Source organism: Carassius gibelio, chromosome B6 (genome assembly GCF_023724105.1).
Source record: "Carassius gibelio isolate Cgi1373 ecotype wild population from Czech Republic chromosome B6, carGib1.2-hapl.c, whole genome shotgun sequence".
Classification (NCBI taxonomy): Eukaryota; Metazoa; Chordata; class Actinopteri; order Cypriniformes; family Cyprinidae; genus Carassius; species Carassius gibelio.
In genome coordinates this window covers 1252153-1269553 of record NC_068401.1, presented here as the reverse complement: position 1 = coordinate 1269553, position 17401 = coordinate 1252153, and the positions used below count along the sequence as shown (strand labels likewise).

Below are 17401 nucleotides of genomic sequence, written 5' to 3'. Positions count from 1 at the left end.
ATATCCTGAGAGAAACATCTTTCCGTTAGTCTTGATGATTCCACACACACGCGCGTCTTTATTGGCCTTATTGTGTCAGTTAGCTGAGAAAACAAAAAAATGGTTCGCCCATAAGTACTTTATAATTACTGAGGGAAATCGCAAATAAAACCTACTTAGTGTGGAGGAAAGCTGTAGGAAATCATATTCTGAGGAGATGCTTCTACAAAAGCATATGCTTTTGTAAAACGAGTCTCTTGAGCAGAAATGTGATTCGTTGGCACAATATAAACATTAGGTGCGAGTTCGAAATATAAATCGGATCAACCTCCCACCGCGTTTAAAGCAGGTTAACTCGACAAAGTTTGGGAGTTATTAAGAGTTAAACCTGTTCAAACTTAAAAGGAATGTCGAGTAAGCACAACTTTGGGGAATAAAAGCATAACCTGCCAATAGAATTACTCGCTCGGAGGTGATAACCATTAGGCAGCGGGGAGACTACACAGCAACAGCCGACCGATCGTGACGTGTTAGCGCGTCTCCGCGCGAGCGGCGCCCTGCTCCTGGAAACAGTATTTGGGCTTTCTATTCGCTAACCTCACGCGCATCCCACTTGCGCTGTTGCTAGGCAATACATTGCACGCTTTGCACCATGCAAGTTTAACTACTCAACTCTTGTGTTTGGAATAGTTTGGGAATACTAACGAGAAGCAGTTAACCGCGTGTTGTAGCCTAGCTAATGCAATACATCATTTAAAGCAATTAAACACTGGGACCTGTTAATTAAACAAGTCACTCCAATAACGCCCCCCCCCCCCCATTGATCAAGATTAATGGTGAAATCTGAGCAGTGTTTTTTTTTCTTTAACACCCATGTAATTTGAGAACCGTGTAAATTATATTAGGTCATTTAACTAGGCTCAATAAATACTTTGCCTTTAGGGTTCATATTAAATCTTCAACATGTTACAGGTCATCCCATGCTGTATCTAATAAAATACATTATTTAAAGCAGTTAAACAGTGGGAACTGTTTATTAAACAAGTCACTACCATAATTCTTTTCCCCCAATGGGTGGAAAAACTGAAATCGGAGCAGTATTTTGGGAATTTGGGAGCTGTGTAAATTATATTATTTAACTACTCAAGAGCTTGGAGTTGAGCGTTTAGTTGATCACAACAACAGTCTCATCTAGGTTTGGGAAAATACTCTATAGGGTGGATCCATGGGTTTAGATTAAATCCATCACAGGTCACCTGTTTTGAAACATCCACACTTTTGAGTTCCCGTTTCTAGGCTTTAAGACACATTTTGGGGTAAATATTTAGGACAGTTCTCAGACACATTTCAACATGTATTCTGCCATTGAAACAGTGCAATTAGTTATTTTTCAAATAATTACTCTGGATAAACATGACAGAATTCTTTTTAGTAATGTTTAAAAAAAAAAAAATGCTTTTGTGTGCCTGATCTCCATGAGTTCAGATGAAAGATGAAAGCCTGGACAAGTTACAGGTCACTCCATGTGAAATATATATTAAAAATCCAATAAAATGTTGTACACGTTACATTTTGGATAACTGAATAACAGCATTCTTAAAATGTGAATAATGTTTTGAAACATCCATACTTGGAGTGCCCTATCTAGGCTAAAGGACCCACGTTGGGGGGAATATTAAATGTACTGTACATTTCGAACAATATAAATCCATTAAAATAGTACTTTTTTAGGTAATTACTTTGGATAAACATAACAGCTTTCTGAAATGTTTTGAAACATCCACACTTTTGAGTTCCTTGTCTAGGCTATAGGGTCCATGTTGAAGAAATATGTCTTTAGGGTGGTACCATTGGTTCTGAATAAACCGTAAACATTTTACAGGTCAACGCAATCATTTAAAAACAATTAAAATGTTATGTCAGCACACCAATAACTGTAAAAAAGAATTGGATAACCAAATGATAGCATTCTGAAAACTAGAATAATATTTTGAAACCTTCACACTTTAAGTGCCCTATGTAGGATATATGATCCATGTTGGGGGGAAATAGAGTTTAATACTTAATCTGTGAACTAGATATTGACCTTTATTTTTTATTGACCTTTACCATTTACTTTATGGGCTCGTTTGGTAATCATAAACAGGTGTGTTGAAGAGTAACGTGATCTAGTTGAACCATTCGCTTTCTTTAGTTGTTTGAAGCCGTGTTTTACACGGATTCTGTATGATGACTGGAGGAGGAGGGATTCTCCAAACTCCTATGGAATATCATCATTCCATAGTGCTGAACGGGATGCATTTGGAAACATGAAAGTATCGCCTCAGGTCACAACAGAGGGAGTATTAAACATGAAAAAGAGCGAATAAACGCGTAGCCTATAATATCACACGACCACCGCGGATATTAACGTTGGCTAATTTTATGTGCGCTTATGCGAACGCAAGCAAAAATGGAAAGATTTTCCTACATCAGGTAGCTCGCCACTTTATTCTTTTTAACGAAAGGTTGTTTAATAAAACATGCTCGGGCTCTGCTAGTCTTATCTCCAACTAGAAACCGGTTGCCAACGATTGCATCATTCCTTTCATGTGACTCCCTCACGCCCCAAATTCGTCCTGGCCGTCTTATGACTGCATCACTTCTCCCTGTTCGACACAAACTCGCGCGGAGCGAGAACAACCAGCAAAGTCATCAAGTCCCGCCCCTCCCGCCCAGCGCGGCTGTTGATTGGATGTCTCTAAGCAGAAGAATTTCCACCGCCTCACGTGATTGGTCCAAGCCACCGACCATCTCCTGTCAGTTTCTCAAAATCTCTATTAGGTTGCACCTTGAGATCCTCCCCCCAGAGTTCGGTTGGAGTCTCTCTATAAATGTTCCCGGGAGTTTCCGAAATCCACACTCGGTGACTTCAACTGAACAATGTTTAACATGAGCGATCCCCAATCTCTACAAAAACACGCACAGACCCTGAATCCGAAACAGCCGAGGAGAAGAAATAATAAAAAGAAAAGGGTGAGTGTCATTTCTATTTCTCTATTCTTTATTGTTATCTGTTGTACTTTTCTTGCTGGTGAATGTCAAGCTTTTTTTCCCCTTTTGGAAATCGGGAATGCGCATGTTTTGGCGACTACCCCGAGCTGTTTTTGGAATACAGTTGCTCAACTCAAATTTCACAGCGGTTTTTTTCTTCTTCTTTATTTGCAGTCTGTTTTCTTTATTGTAAAGCAACCCTGTTGCGCTTTTTGTTCTTGTTTAATAATATTTACTTGCTTCGTAAACTTCGAGATGACAGCTGTCAGTTCCGCTCAATTGCGGCTTTCCAGACGCGCACGCGAGAACTTTTTTAGCGAACGTTTGATTTCTAACGATTTTTGTTACATCGATCGCCAGTAACGCTTCGTCAGCGGGACTCAACTTGTTACACTTCAAGAAACCGATCGGATGTGGACACAAAGGACGATCAGTCGCGTCTTTACATCGCTAAAGTAGTTTAAAAGCGTTATCTCGCCTCGGATTGTTCGCCCTTTGTCTCCTCACTGATGTTACTTTGATTCCATGACGTCATCGGCTCGCTGTCAGTTTCGTAAAGCGTCGCTCCAGATGGGCGCAGTTAACGTGGTTTATAAAAGAAAATCAATTAAAACTATTTAAGTGACATAAGAAGTCAATTCGCGTTTCTAGTCTTTTTAAAATAATCGATTTACAATTTAGTCGCCGTTGGAGTAAAGCTAGACAACAGCAAATAAACAGCCCAATGATTTATTAATAGCTTAATAATAGAAAAAAAACTTTTTTTTTTTAACTCGCTTCACTCCGCGTTATGATTTTGTTTCATTTTTTTTTTATAAAATGCGGGTGTGCCTCAGGTGTTTATGTTAGGGCCGTTTTCACACGGACATCTAAAGTAGCTTGTTTCTCGTTTTCTGATCGTATTTATAACTCAGGAATAATGTGGTTTATTTTTATTTTACCTGAACTTGAATGTCTTCGCACGTTGAGATTGAGAGTCATTGGGTTGTTTTGACAGACGCCGTGTGCGCGCACGCAGACTCACGCCGGGGGCGCCCTCGAGCACAAAATGCGCCTTTGTTTACATAAAAAAAATTACAATGACCTAATTACAGATTAAAGATTAAACAATCAGTAATAGCTAGGAGTCATTTTATGAAACATTTGATATTTTTTCAATGATCTAGAATTAGTTTCTTTTTTTTTTTCTTCATTGTGCCTTCTGGCTCATGTTTGTTTCTTAGCTGAAATGTTTTGTATGATAATTATTAATCAATTTTAAACCGTTTTGCAACCATGACCTGTGGCTTTAGCTCTTCCATCTTTTATTTCTCTAGAATCATTGGGACAATTTACCGCCATCAACTCACATTCAAACTTGATTGACAAGAGACACTTTTGAGGTGAGCAATTTTTATAACATTCATCTTTTTTATCCCTTATCTAATAACCTATCTATCTATCTATCTATCTATCTATCTATCTATCTATCTATCTATCTATCTATCTATCTATCTATCTATCTATCTATCTATAATTCTAAACCAAAACTTTTCTCAGTTCATGCATGCAGTGTTTCGAAGCGCTGGGTTTGTTGTTTGTTGTGTAGTAACGCTGTCTGGCCACTATGTGTCACTCGTTGGCCGAGCAGTCAATCTCAAAGTCGCGTATAATAGCGGGTCACCCAGATAAATCAGCTATTCCCAAACCCGGCGTCGCAGGTGAAGCTTCGCTGCGCTGATGCATGTTTAGAGGGAGCTTGAGTTCAGTTTTTTCTACTTCTTTTGCACAGTTTCTTCATTTTTTTTCCCGCTCAGGTCTGGTGTGCTAGGTGTGGGAGCATATCGTGTTGTGTCTGTGGATAGCGACTGATTGGATGATGACTGCGGAGTGGCTGTATCCCCCAGGCGTGGGGCCGCTGTGTGGTGCAGAGTTGGAGGCGTGGTATGAAGACCTGCAGGATATACTGGGCTCCGATGCGGGCGGGGCCAAACTCACAAGAGCCCCGCCTTGCTCCGAGGTCAGTAACGTCAAAAACGGCACTCGATGGTCGCTAGGGTTGGGAATCGAATATAAATTCCAATTCTACAAATTGAATATTTAATGTCAGGATTCGGTTACTTGTAAAAATGTTAATTTCGATTCCGCCTATTGATTCCTGTGTGCGCATATTTTTTATTTTTATTTAGGTACGAAAAGGGGCTGGTAAAAGTGTATTTGTCTTTTGAATCATTCATTCAAATGATTCGTTCAAAAACAGTGATTCGTCCGGTAATGAGTCATTGAATCATACCATTCAGAAATTCTGTTAGATTTTGTTTCGTTGTCTTATATATTTTTTTGTCAGAATTGTGAGAGAACTACAACCTCCACTTAAACAAAAAACAAGTCTAAATGTAAGTCTCAATTTATCCAGAATCGTGCAGCTCTTAGCCGAGTCCAGTTTTTATGTAGACGGCTGATTTTTGTTCATTGGTTTTAGCAGAAATTAAATGTTTTTGCAAAAAGAGACGCTGAATAAATATGCTTTATCTAAAAGTTTGACTTCATTTTTTTTTTTTTTACCCATCGGAATTGATCAAATCGAAACAATACCCAACCCTAATGACTGAATCAATGATGAACTGACTTTAACCGAAAATTGAGTGTTTACCGCTGTCCTTTTTGTATTATTAAATTTGTATTATTATATGCATCATCTAAAAGCTGAATAAATCATCTCTCCATTGATGTGTGGTTTGTTCGGAGGACAATATTTGTCTGAGACACAACTATTAGAAAATCTGGAATCTGAGGGACCAAAAAAATCTAAATATTGAGAAAATCATCTTTAAAGTTGTTCAGATGAAGTTCTTAGCAATGCATATTACTAATCGAAAATAATGTTTTGATATATTTACGGTAGGAAACTTAATACTGTTCATCGTATCAAAGACATTTGTGTCATTAATGGAATCATTCAGTATTGTTAAAAGCACTAAATGTTATCCTTGAGCACAAAACCAGTCTTAAATTATTAGGATATTAAGTAAAGATCATGTTCCATGAAGATATTTAGTAAGTGTCCTACTGTAAATATATTAAAATGTAATGTTTGATTAGTAATATGCATTGCAAAGAACTTCAGTTGAACAACTTTAAAGATGATTTTCTCAATATTTAGATTTTTTTGCTCCCTCAGATTCCAGATTTTCAAATAGTTTTATCTCAGACAGATATTGTCCTCCGAACAAACCACACATCCATGCATCGACTGGTTTGTGCTCACATATAAATAAAGGTGACTTGCGTCCCGTAGACTTCAGTGGGTTTCTCTTGTTAAATGCAGAAGGAGCCTGAGTTTCTGGATGTGTTGGAGAGCTGCTCGCTCACTTGGTTGACGGAGGGCCAGGTTTGGGGCGATGGGGTTCAACGGGTCACCGACGAGCCGCCCGTCGTCCACTCGCCGGCACGACAGGATGAGCGGAGAGGAGGCGAGCCGGAGCACACCTCGTCCGGAGGAGACCTGCTTCCACCAGAGTTCTTCGAGCTCCTCAGCGAGGGCGGCGTCGGATCGGTGGAGACGATGTACCATGTTTCCCATCACGAGTCTCCTTCTCCGTCCGCCAGCGAAGAGGAGGAGCTCCCGACCGTCCCGGACACATCGTCCTGCTCCTCGGCGTCCCGCTCGCCGTCTCCTCCCGTCTCCACCGCTCGCCCGGGAAAGAGAAAACGAGGAGGAGGAGCGCCGTGCTCCCCGTCCCCCGGGAAGAAGAGCCGACGGGAACGCGAGCAGGAGAACGAGAGGAAGGTGCAGGAGCTGACGGATCAGAACGAGCGACTCAAAGCAGAGATCGAGCGTCTGGGAGAGGAGGTGCAGCGGACGCGCCGGGCGCTCATCGAGAGACTCGTCAACACCAGGAGGTGAAGGAATCAGCGGTGACCGGGAAATGCACGTTAAGAGGGAGATCAAAGACACGTGGGACAGAGAGAGGAGGCTCGCTGAGCGACTCCTGTCGAGAGAGAAAGAGGAAGTCAGATTGAGACGGAACAAACTCCACCCGAATGTGAAGCACAGAAGAAGAAATTCGTTTTTTTTGTTCAGAAAATAAATGAAGATTTAGTGACATGCATTCAAAGGCAAATGTTACAATGTATGCATGATACAATTTAACAAAATAAGCCGAATTCTAATTTTATTCTAATTTTTTTTGCAGTAACTTAAAATAACTAATGCAATAAAAAAAAAAAACATTACAAAAATCAGCATAAAGGCAAAAACTACAATGTAGAAATATTACAATTTGACAGATTACAAATCAGATGAGTAGAATGAGCAATAACAAATAAAATAAAAAAGTTTGCGTGAAGCGTAATTTTAATTAAAGCAAATTAAAATGGCTAATGTATAAACTATGTATAAATTTAACAACTGAACTAATTACATTATAAATAAGATTTTAAAAAAAGTATCGTAAGCAAATACGACAATTAGATTTTTTATTAAAAAAAAGCCTAGTTAAAAAATACAATTTGAAATGATCGTTGTTGTTTTTTAAAGCAAATGCTACTATTTATTTGTAACATTATTTGTTAAATTGTAACACTTGTGATAAATGTTAGAATTGCACAAATGACATTACAAATAATAAGAATAAAATTACAGCAATTAAACGATCAAAAACAAAGAAACTCAAAGCCTAATTTAAGGGGAAATCATATTAGCCGTAAAAAGACAAATGCATCATTTAAATGACATGCAAATACTGCTCTGCTGTATAAATGCTGAGATGTAACGACTCGATTAAAGAATAAAATGTTACAACAATTAAAATATCAAAAGGAAATAAGAAACGACCAATTAGAAAAATGAAGCTTAATGCAATAAATTAAAATCATTTTAAACCAGAAAAAAATGAGACGGTGAAACAAGTGCTTTAAAGCATATTTTGCATTGCACTAATCAAAATGCAGCATGCAAAAAAATGTAATGCTACTTAAAACCGCCTTTTTTTTTGTTTGTTTGTTTTTTTGCATTGGGGATGTTTTGTGACCGGTTTTGTGAGATTGGTCTGATAATATTTATCTACCCGAAGGTTAATCAAGTTTCTGTGTAATTGAAAGAGCAGAGGAGTCTTGAGGGAATGTAGCAGAACTGTGATGATAAAGAGCTGATTGTATCAGAGACGTGATTGTAGCAGCCAGTTTCATTCACCAAGGGCTTTAATCGTGTAAAACCACTCCTCGCTGACAGAGATTAGTAGCTCAGGACTGTTATAGTGAACAATTGTGAGCGTTTCTCACCATCGACCCGAGGCCTCTAAGTGTGTGTGTGTGTGTGTGTGTGTGTGTGTGTGTTCAGATGAAATTATGAATGGATATCCGTAGGGATTTTGCTCTCACTTTTTTCTCAGAATTTTTAGAGCTAGTGGTTTATAACATACTCTCTGCCTCTGATCATTTCTATTTTTCTATACGTGTATCCCATAATCACCATGCCATGATTCACCTTGTACTGTAGTTACAGTAAACCTGCATGCCCAAATAATGTATTAGAGTAGAAACATTTTTATCTGAATTTTATTTAGCCGAATATGGAATTGTATTACACTCATTTTGTTATTAAAATCTTAAAATGACTCTTTGATGTTTTTTGTCTTTATTGAGTGTTTGAATAAAATAGGGTTGTTTTGGAGTAACACGAAACAGTGAGAAACATTGGATTTAATGCATTTTAAAAAGATAATTTAATAGACTCCATTGCATTTTAAAAATGATTTGTTGTATTTAGTTCAATACGGTTTCAGAAATTATTCCTCGATGATCAGTTTTTTATTTCTTCTTTCCTTTCTGAGCGGCCGGCTCCGGGTTCTTGCCCTCCGCAAGAGAAAGTTGTTTTTTGAGATCCAGTAACGTCACGACTTCCTTCTCAATGACAGACTTCTCCGCTTTCTGAGCTTTTAGGACTCGAACTTTATTTCCCTGGAACACAAACACACAGCGATTAATCAGAAACCAGCACTAATAACTGTTCAACACACCTGCATCGAACCCAAACATCACATCTTCATTTAACTCAACACTTAAAGGCTTTCATTTAAAGAGAGAAAATATTCATCACAATGTCAGTGTGTTCATGGCACTGTAAAAATATGCAATTACTAAAGAATTAACTAAAGTGAGAGCAATTAACAAGAATCAAATTAGAAAAATGTATATATATATATATATAATAAAATCGCCAATACATGCAGCTACTAAAGCAAGTTTTTTAGACAAAAAGGCGGCATACGGACGCTTGAACCATACACTAGTGTATATTACCGTAAATAACACTGAAAAGCCAAGAACAAATGTATAAACAGTTATTTCAGTATTTTTATTTGACATCTGTGTCCCTGCAGCACAGAAGCAGTCATCAGTGTCACAGACGTATATTTGTAGAAATAGACAACAATACATTGTATGAGTCACAATTATACATCTCTCTTTTATGACAAAAATCATTAGGATATTAAAGAACATGTTCCATGAAGATATTTTGTAAACTTCCTATCGTAAATATATCAAAACTTCATTTTTGATTAGTAATATGCATTGCTAAGAACTTGATTTGAACAACTTTAAAGATGATTTTCTCAATATTTCTCATATATTCACATAGCAGTGTGTGTGTGTGTGTGTGTGTACGTACTTGTTCTGCCACTAAAGCCGTCAGCTGTTTGACTCTCTCTGGATCTGTGTCCTGCGCCGCACCAGATCTGGGTTTGGTCTCGACTGCAGCGCTGCTGGAACTCGGAGTCTAGAAATAGAAAAAAATGTATAATATTTCAAATAATATATCATGTGTGCATGCTTCAGAATGAAAAAGGAAATCAATTAAAGCCACAAAATTATACATGCATTTGTTTTTAATGCATTCATGCAACTCAATGCATAAGGCATAAATACATCTTGAAAATATAATAATAATAGGAACTATTTTAACTACTAACAAAAAATATTGTACATGCATTTTCTTTTTTATCTTGAAAATAGAATTAATTAATAATAATAATAGAATAATGGGAATAATAGGAAATATTTTAACTATTAACAAAAACACATGCATCTTAAAAATAATGTAATTCCATTAGATATTTTTAATTCTTAACAAAAAAAATGCATGCATTTATTTTTTTTATCTTAAATATAATGTAATTCCATTAGATATTTTTAATTCTTAACAAAAAAAATGCATGCATTTATTTTTTTTATCTTAAATATAATGTAATTCCATTAGATATTTTTAATTCCTAACAAAAAAATGCATGCATTTTTTTTATCTTTAAAAATGTAATTTAATAATTATATGACATAATTCCATTATTAATAAAAATACAACAAAATAACATTTGCTCATCACAAATCACACACGATTAATAAGTTAGTACATGCAGGTATTGAGCAGCTCATCGTTTTTTTTAAATAAAGGTTATAATGAATCTAAAATGTGGTTTGTTGTCTTTCAGATGTTGTTTGTGCTCAGAGGCAGATTGTGCGCGAGCGACTGCCAGCGAAGGGCTTTGATCCAGAGCTGAGGCTCTTTAAATACAGACATCATCACTGAATCGATTTCACAGTCAGTTCTAGTGAAAACAGAGACACAAAGCATCACACGCACACCTACCTTCACTTTAACACTCTCTTCTGCCTGAGAAAGAGCAGATTAAATCACACAATCAGACAAACAAGCGAAGACAATATCTTCATCAGATCCATTCGTTCCTTCTGATATAACGAATCTTTCTTGTATCTCTTGTCCAGTGAGTTTCGTTATGTAAAGTAATGTTATAAACACATTTTTGTCCTTGTGCTTATTGATTGTATGAATTAAATACAAGCTTGTACCAGAAAAAAAAACGAAGCAGAAAAATGAAATGGCTAATACATAAACTACTGCTTTAAAAAAAGGATAATTCAGAATAATGCTCAGAAACTTAAAGGATTTTTTTAAATAATTTGATAAAGGCCAGACTTTAAATTATCTTTTGAGAGTAATTTCTCATATATATGAGCAAACTGAAAAATAATTTTATTTAATTCTTTAATACATTTCTAATTGTAATAATAATATATATAAAAGTGTTATAAATTATTTCTTTCTTTATTTACTTTTAATAAGCATATCTGACCTGGAAGACCACAATTTTGCAGTTTCATCCAGAAAACGCTGATTATTAAATGGAGGAATGTCTTTTACAGACCTGTTGTCCTCCAAATCTCTTCCTCAGAACCTCGATCTGTTCGTTCTCCAGCTTTTGGAACAAAGGACTGACCTGCAGGAGAGGTAAAAAAAAATTAATATATTGATTCAAATAAAATGAACGAAAAGTTAATGTTGTTAATATTTATTTTTACGCTGTTTTTTCTCACACCTTATGACACCTAATATTAAACCAATCATATTAAATATTAAGTTTATGGAGTTAGTACCGTGCCAATGCAGTGTCCTGCGGGCAGAGAGCAGATGAAGGTCCCCGTGTTCTGCAGCATTGTGCTGACGCAGGTGGGCGGAGCCTGCAGCTGCTGGCAGATGGTTTGACTGACAGACGGCATGTACGGCTCCAGCACGACCGACAGGAGACATGCTACGTTCACCGACACACCCGTCACTGTCCCGGCCCGCTGCCTGTGGCACAAACAAACACTATCATTACGCAAACATCACACAAACATCACGCAAACACAGGCTAACATAATGCAATCATACGCAAACTTCACGCTAAATACGCAAATACACGTAAATGCAAGCTAACACACATAAACGCACGCGAACATCACGCAAACGCACGTTAAACACATGCAAACACACGCTAAACACGCAAACGCATGCTAACATCATGCAAACACATGCTAAACACAAGCAAAGGCACGCTAACATCACGCAAACACACGCTAAACACGCAAACGCATGCTAACATCACGCAAACACAAACACAAGTTAAACATATGCAAACGCACGCTAACATCATGCAAACACATGTAAAACACATGCAAATGCATGCTAACATCACGCAAACAAATACTAACATCACACAAATGCATGCTAACATCACGCAAACACACGCTAACATCACGCAAACGCATGCTAACATCACCCAAACACAAGTTAAACACATGCAAATGCATGCTAACAACAAGCAAACAAATACTAACATCACACAAATGCATGCTTACATCACGCAAACACACGCTAACATCACGCAAACGCATGCTAACATCACCCAAACACATGTTAAACACATGCAAATGCATGCTAACATCACACAAACGCATGCAAACATCACGCAGACGCATGCTAATATCATGCAAACACACGCTAACGACATTACTGTAAAATCACACAAATGCACACTAACATCACACGCAAATGCACTCTGTCATTACGCATACACGCTATAATCACGCAAACATCACACAAAAACATGCTATCATCACACTAACATCACAAAGACACGCTATAACTTCTTGCAAAAACATGCAAACATCAAGCGAACACATAAAACCCATTTCCAACACGAAAAAAAAAAAATCAAGGTAATTGCAACTATTTATCTCTCTATGATGACTTTGTAAAATGTAATTGTGAGTTTATATCATGCAATTCTAGGGAGAAAAAGTCAGGGGAAAAAAGTCACAACAGATTTAAAATAAATTAATAAATTGCACTTATTTTTATTTGTTATTCAGTGGTGGAAACACAGCTCCATAAAATACAAACTCAAAATGAGAGAGTGAGAATTACTGTGTGCTCAAGCTCTCCAATAATGTTTTTTTTTCTCCGTTTAGAAATAATGTTTTATTCAGATTTTGTTAACGGCGTGATCACGTGTCACATGACTTGCCTGTCACCGTCTCCTCCTTTGATCTTCTTCCAGGGCTCGTTAACCTGGATGTACTGATTCCCGTGACGAGAAATATTCAGGATGCACTTCAGAGCGTCACGGATCCTGAACAAACAGCCCAGACATACAAAAACAAAAACATGATGAAATCACTCATGTCTTTACACATGTGCACTATTAAGACATTACAGTATTTATGTACACATGTTGTTACTTTGTTACAATAAATTTGGATAAATGTATCATATTTACATTTTTATAAATATATATATATATTTTTTTCTTTCACAAAAATATATTTTAAAAGAAAAAGTATATTTATGTGTGTGTGTGTATATATGCTCAAAAAAAATATATATATTACATAAAAAATTCCTTATATATATATATATATATATATATAAGGAATTTTTTATGTAATATATATTTTTTTTATTTTATTTTTTGTGAGATTTCTTCTTCTTTTTTCTTTTTTTTTTTTTTTTTTTTTACAGACTTTTATGTTTTTTTTCACAAATCTGAAGGGGAAAAAACACCTCATGAAAAGTGATAGTCCCAAATCTCTAAAGTGACCAGAGAAGAAAAAAAACAGAGTTTATACCAGAAGTGTCTGGGGTTAAGGATTTTAAGCATCACTCTATCCACCGATTTTCTGAGCTATTCTGAGTTTGTGAACCACCAATGACCTGATATATTTCCTGCTAACTCTGATTTATAGAGGAATTACTGCCTGCTGAAATATTATAGAGCTGCACAGAGCCAGACAAATGTCATTAGAGGCTTAATATTCCCTGATACTGATCACCTGGATCTGTGAAGTGCAGAATTGTGGGTAACGGACCTGACTTTATCCAGCAGCTGGATGTACTGCTTGAGCTCCCAGCGGACCTGAGCGATGAGCCGCTTGTCGTCTTCATTCAGGAGCATCTCAGGAACACGACCGTGGAAGAACTTACTCACGAACATCCCGGCTCTGAGGAGAGACCAGCGGCAGAGAACTCAACCTGCTTTCAGAGGACTACAGGTGCAATTCAGATTTAAACAGAAGAAGAACGCTTAGTATTTTATAAACAGATGCTCGATAGTTTAATTGAGTTTTTATGTTGCATGCAGAAGCTTGAGTGTATGTGCATGCATTTTGCTTTGAGAACCTATGAAGATATATTAGTTTAAGTTAATCATTGATTTCAAAAATAAAACCAAAGTACGGTAAATAAAATTTTTTACTTCACGTCAGTGTCATTTTAAATTAAATTTATGAATTAAAAAATTTAAATACATTTTAAATAAATGTAATAAATTTTTGTGTCACTGATACTATTAAAGTTTTTATTCATATTTTGAATCAGATTATATTTTCATATTTTAAACATTTGCTTTAACATTAAAGTTTAATTAATTGCGATGTCATTTTTATTAAAAAAATTTTTAATGCATGTCTTTAATTTTTTAATTCATTTCTATATTGGTTTAAATTTTAGTAAAAAATCAAGTATTCAGTATCAAGTTTTGTGTTTTATTTTTATGCTTTAATCTGAGGGAGAAAAAAAATCTGAGATTTCGAGAAATATTGCGAAAATCATCTTAAAAGTTGTTCAAATGAAGTTCTTAGCAATGCATTTTACTAATCAAACATTAAGTGTTGATATATTTATGGTAGGAAAGGTACTAAATATCTTCATGGAACATGATCTTTACTTAATATCCTGATGATTTTTGAAAAACAAAAAAAAGTAATATAAATTTTGACCCATTCAATGAATTGTTGTCTATTGCTACAGATAAACCTGTGCTACTGAAGACTGCTTCTGTGCTGCAGAGACACTGATCAAATTATTGAAATCTGATCAATCAAGATGCAAAAGCATGTATTCATTTAAAAAGATCTATATTTCTATTTCTGCACATTACATCTACAAATAAACTGAGGCTGAACTGAACTGAAAACTGATCTCAAATTTTGTAGATCATAACCTTGAGGAAAAGTTTGTTTGTATGTCAGTTATTCTGTGTTTTAGTTCAGTGTGTGTGTGTGTGTGTGTGTGTGTGTGTGTGAGAGAGAGAGACTGAGTGTGTGTGTATGAGAGATTGTGTTTACATGTGAGTGTGTGTTTGTGTGTGTACATGTGAGTGTGTGTGTGAGAGAGAGAGAGAGTGAGTGTGTGCATGTGAGTGAGAATAAGTGTGTGTGAGAGTAAGTGTGTGTGTGTGTGTGTGTGTGTAAGTGAGAATGTATGTACATGTGAGTGAGTTTGTGCGTGTGTGTGTGTGAGAGAGAGAGAGTGTGTGTGTGTGTGTGTGTGTGTGTAAGTGAGAATGTATGTACATGTGAGTGAGTTTGTGCGTGTGTGTGTGTGAGAGAGAGAGAGTGTGTGTGTGTGAGTGTGTGTGTGTGTGTGTGTGTGCGTATGTGTGTGTTTGTTTGTGTGTGTGTGTGTGAGAAAGAGACTGAGTGTGTGCACATGTGAGTGTGAGTGTGTGTGTGTGTGTGTGTGTGTGTGTGTAAGTGTGTCTGTGTGAGTGTGTGTGTGTGTGTGTGTGTAAGTGTGTCTGTGTGTGTAAGTGTGTCTGTGTGTGAGTGTGAGTGTGTGTGTGTGTAAGTGTGTCTGTGTGAGTGTGTGTGTGTGTGTAAGTGTGTCTGTGTGTGTGTGTGTGTGTGTGTGTGTGTGTGTGTAAGTGTGTCTGTGTCTGGTGTGAGTGTGTGAGTGAGTGAGTGAGTGTGTGTGTGTGTGTGCGTGTGTAAGTGTGTGTGTGTGTTTAATGTAGCACAGAAGATGATCCTGTAATAACTCTCTCTCCAGCAGCACGCACCTGTTGATGAAGTTCCCGAGGTTGTTGAGGAGCTCCGAGTTGTTTTTGAGGGCCATGTCGCTCCAGGAGAAGGCCGAGTCCTGTCCCTCGGGACGCAGATACAGGAGATAGAAGCGCCAGACGTCTGACGGGATCCCCGTGTCTTTAGCCATGTCCCCGAACACACCCACGCCGCGGCTCTTCGAGAACTTGGTGTCCTCGTAATTCAAGTATTCTGAGCACGTGAAAACAAACAACAACAATCATCATTATTATTATTATTATTATTAAATATTAGAATGTTTTTATTCTGCTGTTCAGATCTTTGTGGTTGAATCCTAAATGCATGACAATTTCCACATAAATATTGTGCAGCACAACTTTGTTCAACATTGATAATAATCAGAAATGTTTCTTGAGCAGTAAATCATCATATTATTCTGATTTCTGAAGATCATGTGACACTGAAGACTGGAGGAATGATGCTGAAAATACAGCGGAGCATCACAGAAATAAATTACACTTTAACACAGATTCACACAGAAAACAGTTGTTTTAAATCACAATAATATTTCACTATTTTGACTGTATTTCTGATCAAACAGAGAGAGTCTGACTTCTTTCAAAACCTTATTTACTAGACCATGCATGTGCATATTCGATCAGATTATCATCAGTCTTCTGTATGTGTTCATGTTCTGTGATTGATCTGATCAGGTCTCACCCGTAGCGACGAGGTGATTGACTAGTGTGTAGTTGTCTTGAGCTCCGAGAAGTGAACAAGGGAACACTACGCTGTGGAAGGGAACGTTGTCCTTCGCCATGAAGTTATAGAGCTCCACCTGCAGGACACACAGAGCATCACACGCTCACACACAACTCTAGCACAACTCTATTCTAATTCTAGTCTTTAAAAAAGAAGCCTCTTTTAAACTTTAATGTCTGTTCTCTTTAAAAAAAACTAGCTTCTCTAATCTTTTTATTTATTGAACAATTAACAAAAAGAAAAAAAAGGCCTTTTTCTGTTCAATCGGTTTTCTTTTTATTTACTATGCAATAAAAAAAACACAAATTGCCATGTGTTTGCTGCGTTAAGTTAACTGAGATTTGTTAAAAATGCGAGATAATGATATATATTGGTTATATATTGTAATAATATAATGATATATTGTATTTCATCGCTCTTTTGGATAAAAACCTCTGTTGAATGTAAATATAATTCAATGTTACTTGCTGTTTCTTTGTTATTATTTGTGAAATACACAAGCAATTTCCAAATTAAAATAGTTAATGAATGAAAAACATGTTATCTTTAAAAATGTAAAATTTAAGTCTTTAAATAGACAAAATTCTAGTATTATTTTTGTATAATTGAGAAACTGCTATATTTTTATTAATATTTTGAATCTGTATTTATTTCCATATTTTTTTCTTATTTAGATTTTTGTATTTTTCAAAATTTTCAGTAGTTATTGTTTTGCATTTTAATATCTCTATATGGTTTTTATTAATATTTATTTCATTTTAGCATCATTGAGATACTATTATATTCGTATATATCAAAATGTAACATTTTTGTTTAATTTTAGTAATTTTGTTCTTTATATTGTTCTATATATTTTTAATTCATTCTGATTTGATTTTCAATTCTAGTTATTATTTTAGAATGCAAAGTTAAATTAAAACAAGAAACTAACTAAATGTGTGTTTATTATTTAATTTTAGTTAAAATTTTATTTCAAGTAACAAAACTT

The 17401-nt window shown here is 36.2% G+C and overlaps 2 protein-coding genes across 3 annotated transcripts in view; one reads left to right on the top strand and one right to left on the bottom strand.

Moving 5' to 3' along the window:
• Positions 1–2847: 2847 nt before the first annotated feature.
• On the top strand, positions 2848–8610 carry LOC127959764 (DNA damage-inducible transcript 3 protein-like). Its single transcript, XM_052559138.1, has 4 exons — positions 2848–2994; positions 4329–4394; positions 4809–5011; positions 6320–8610. Exons 3-4 carry the CDS (start codon positions 4868–4870, stop codon positions 6896–6898), a joined length of 723 nt encoding a protein of 240 aa, XP_052415098.1. The 5' UTR covers positions 2848–2994; positions 4329–4394; positions 4809–4867; the 3' UTR covers positions 6899–8610.
• Positions 8611–8679: 69 nt separating this feature from the next.
• The window catches only part of LOC127959763 (methionine--tRNA ligase, cytoplasmic), a 20449-nt gene continuing 11727 nt past the window's right edge, over positions 8680–17401 (bottom strand). Inside the window, exons 14-22 of one of the 2 annotated variants that reach the window (XM_052559136.1) lie at positions 16372–16489; positions 15669–15882; positions 13699–13830; positions 12854–12962; positions 11446–11637; positions 11217–11288; positions 10640–10663; positions 9665–9772; positions 8680–8952 (exon numbers count right to left, since the gene is read on the bottom strand). In XM_052559136.1, the coding sequence (XP_052415096.1) occupies positions 8803–8952; positions 9665–9772; positions 10640–10663; positions 11217–11288; positions 11446–11637; positions 12854–12962; positions 13699–13830; positions 15669–15882; positions 16372–16489 (1119 nt within the window). In that variant the 3' untranslated portion in view covers positions 8680–8802. The remainder of the gene's footprint in view (positions 8953–9664; positions 9773–10639; positions 10664–11216; positions 11289–11445; positions 11638–12853; positions 12963–13698; positions 13831–15668; positions 15883–16371; positions 16490–17401) is intronic. The other variant, XM_052559137.1, reaches the window with a different exon arrangement.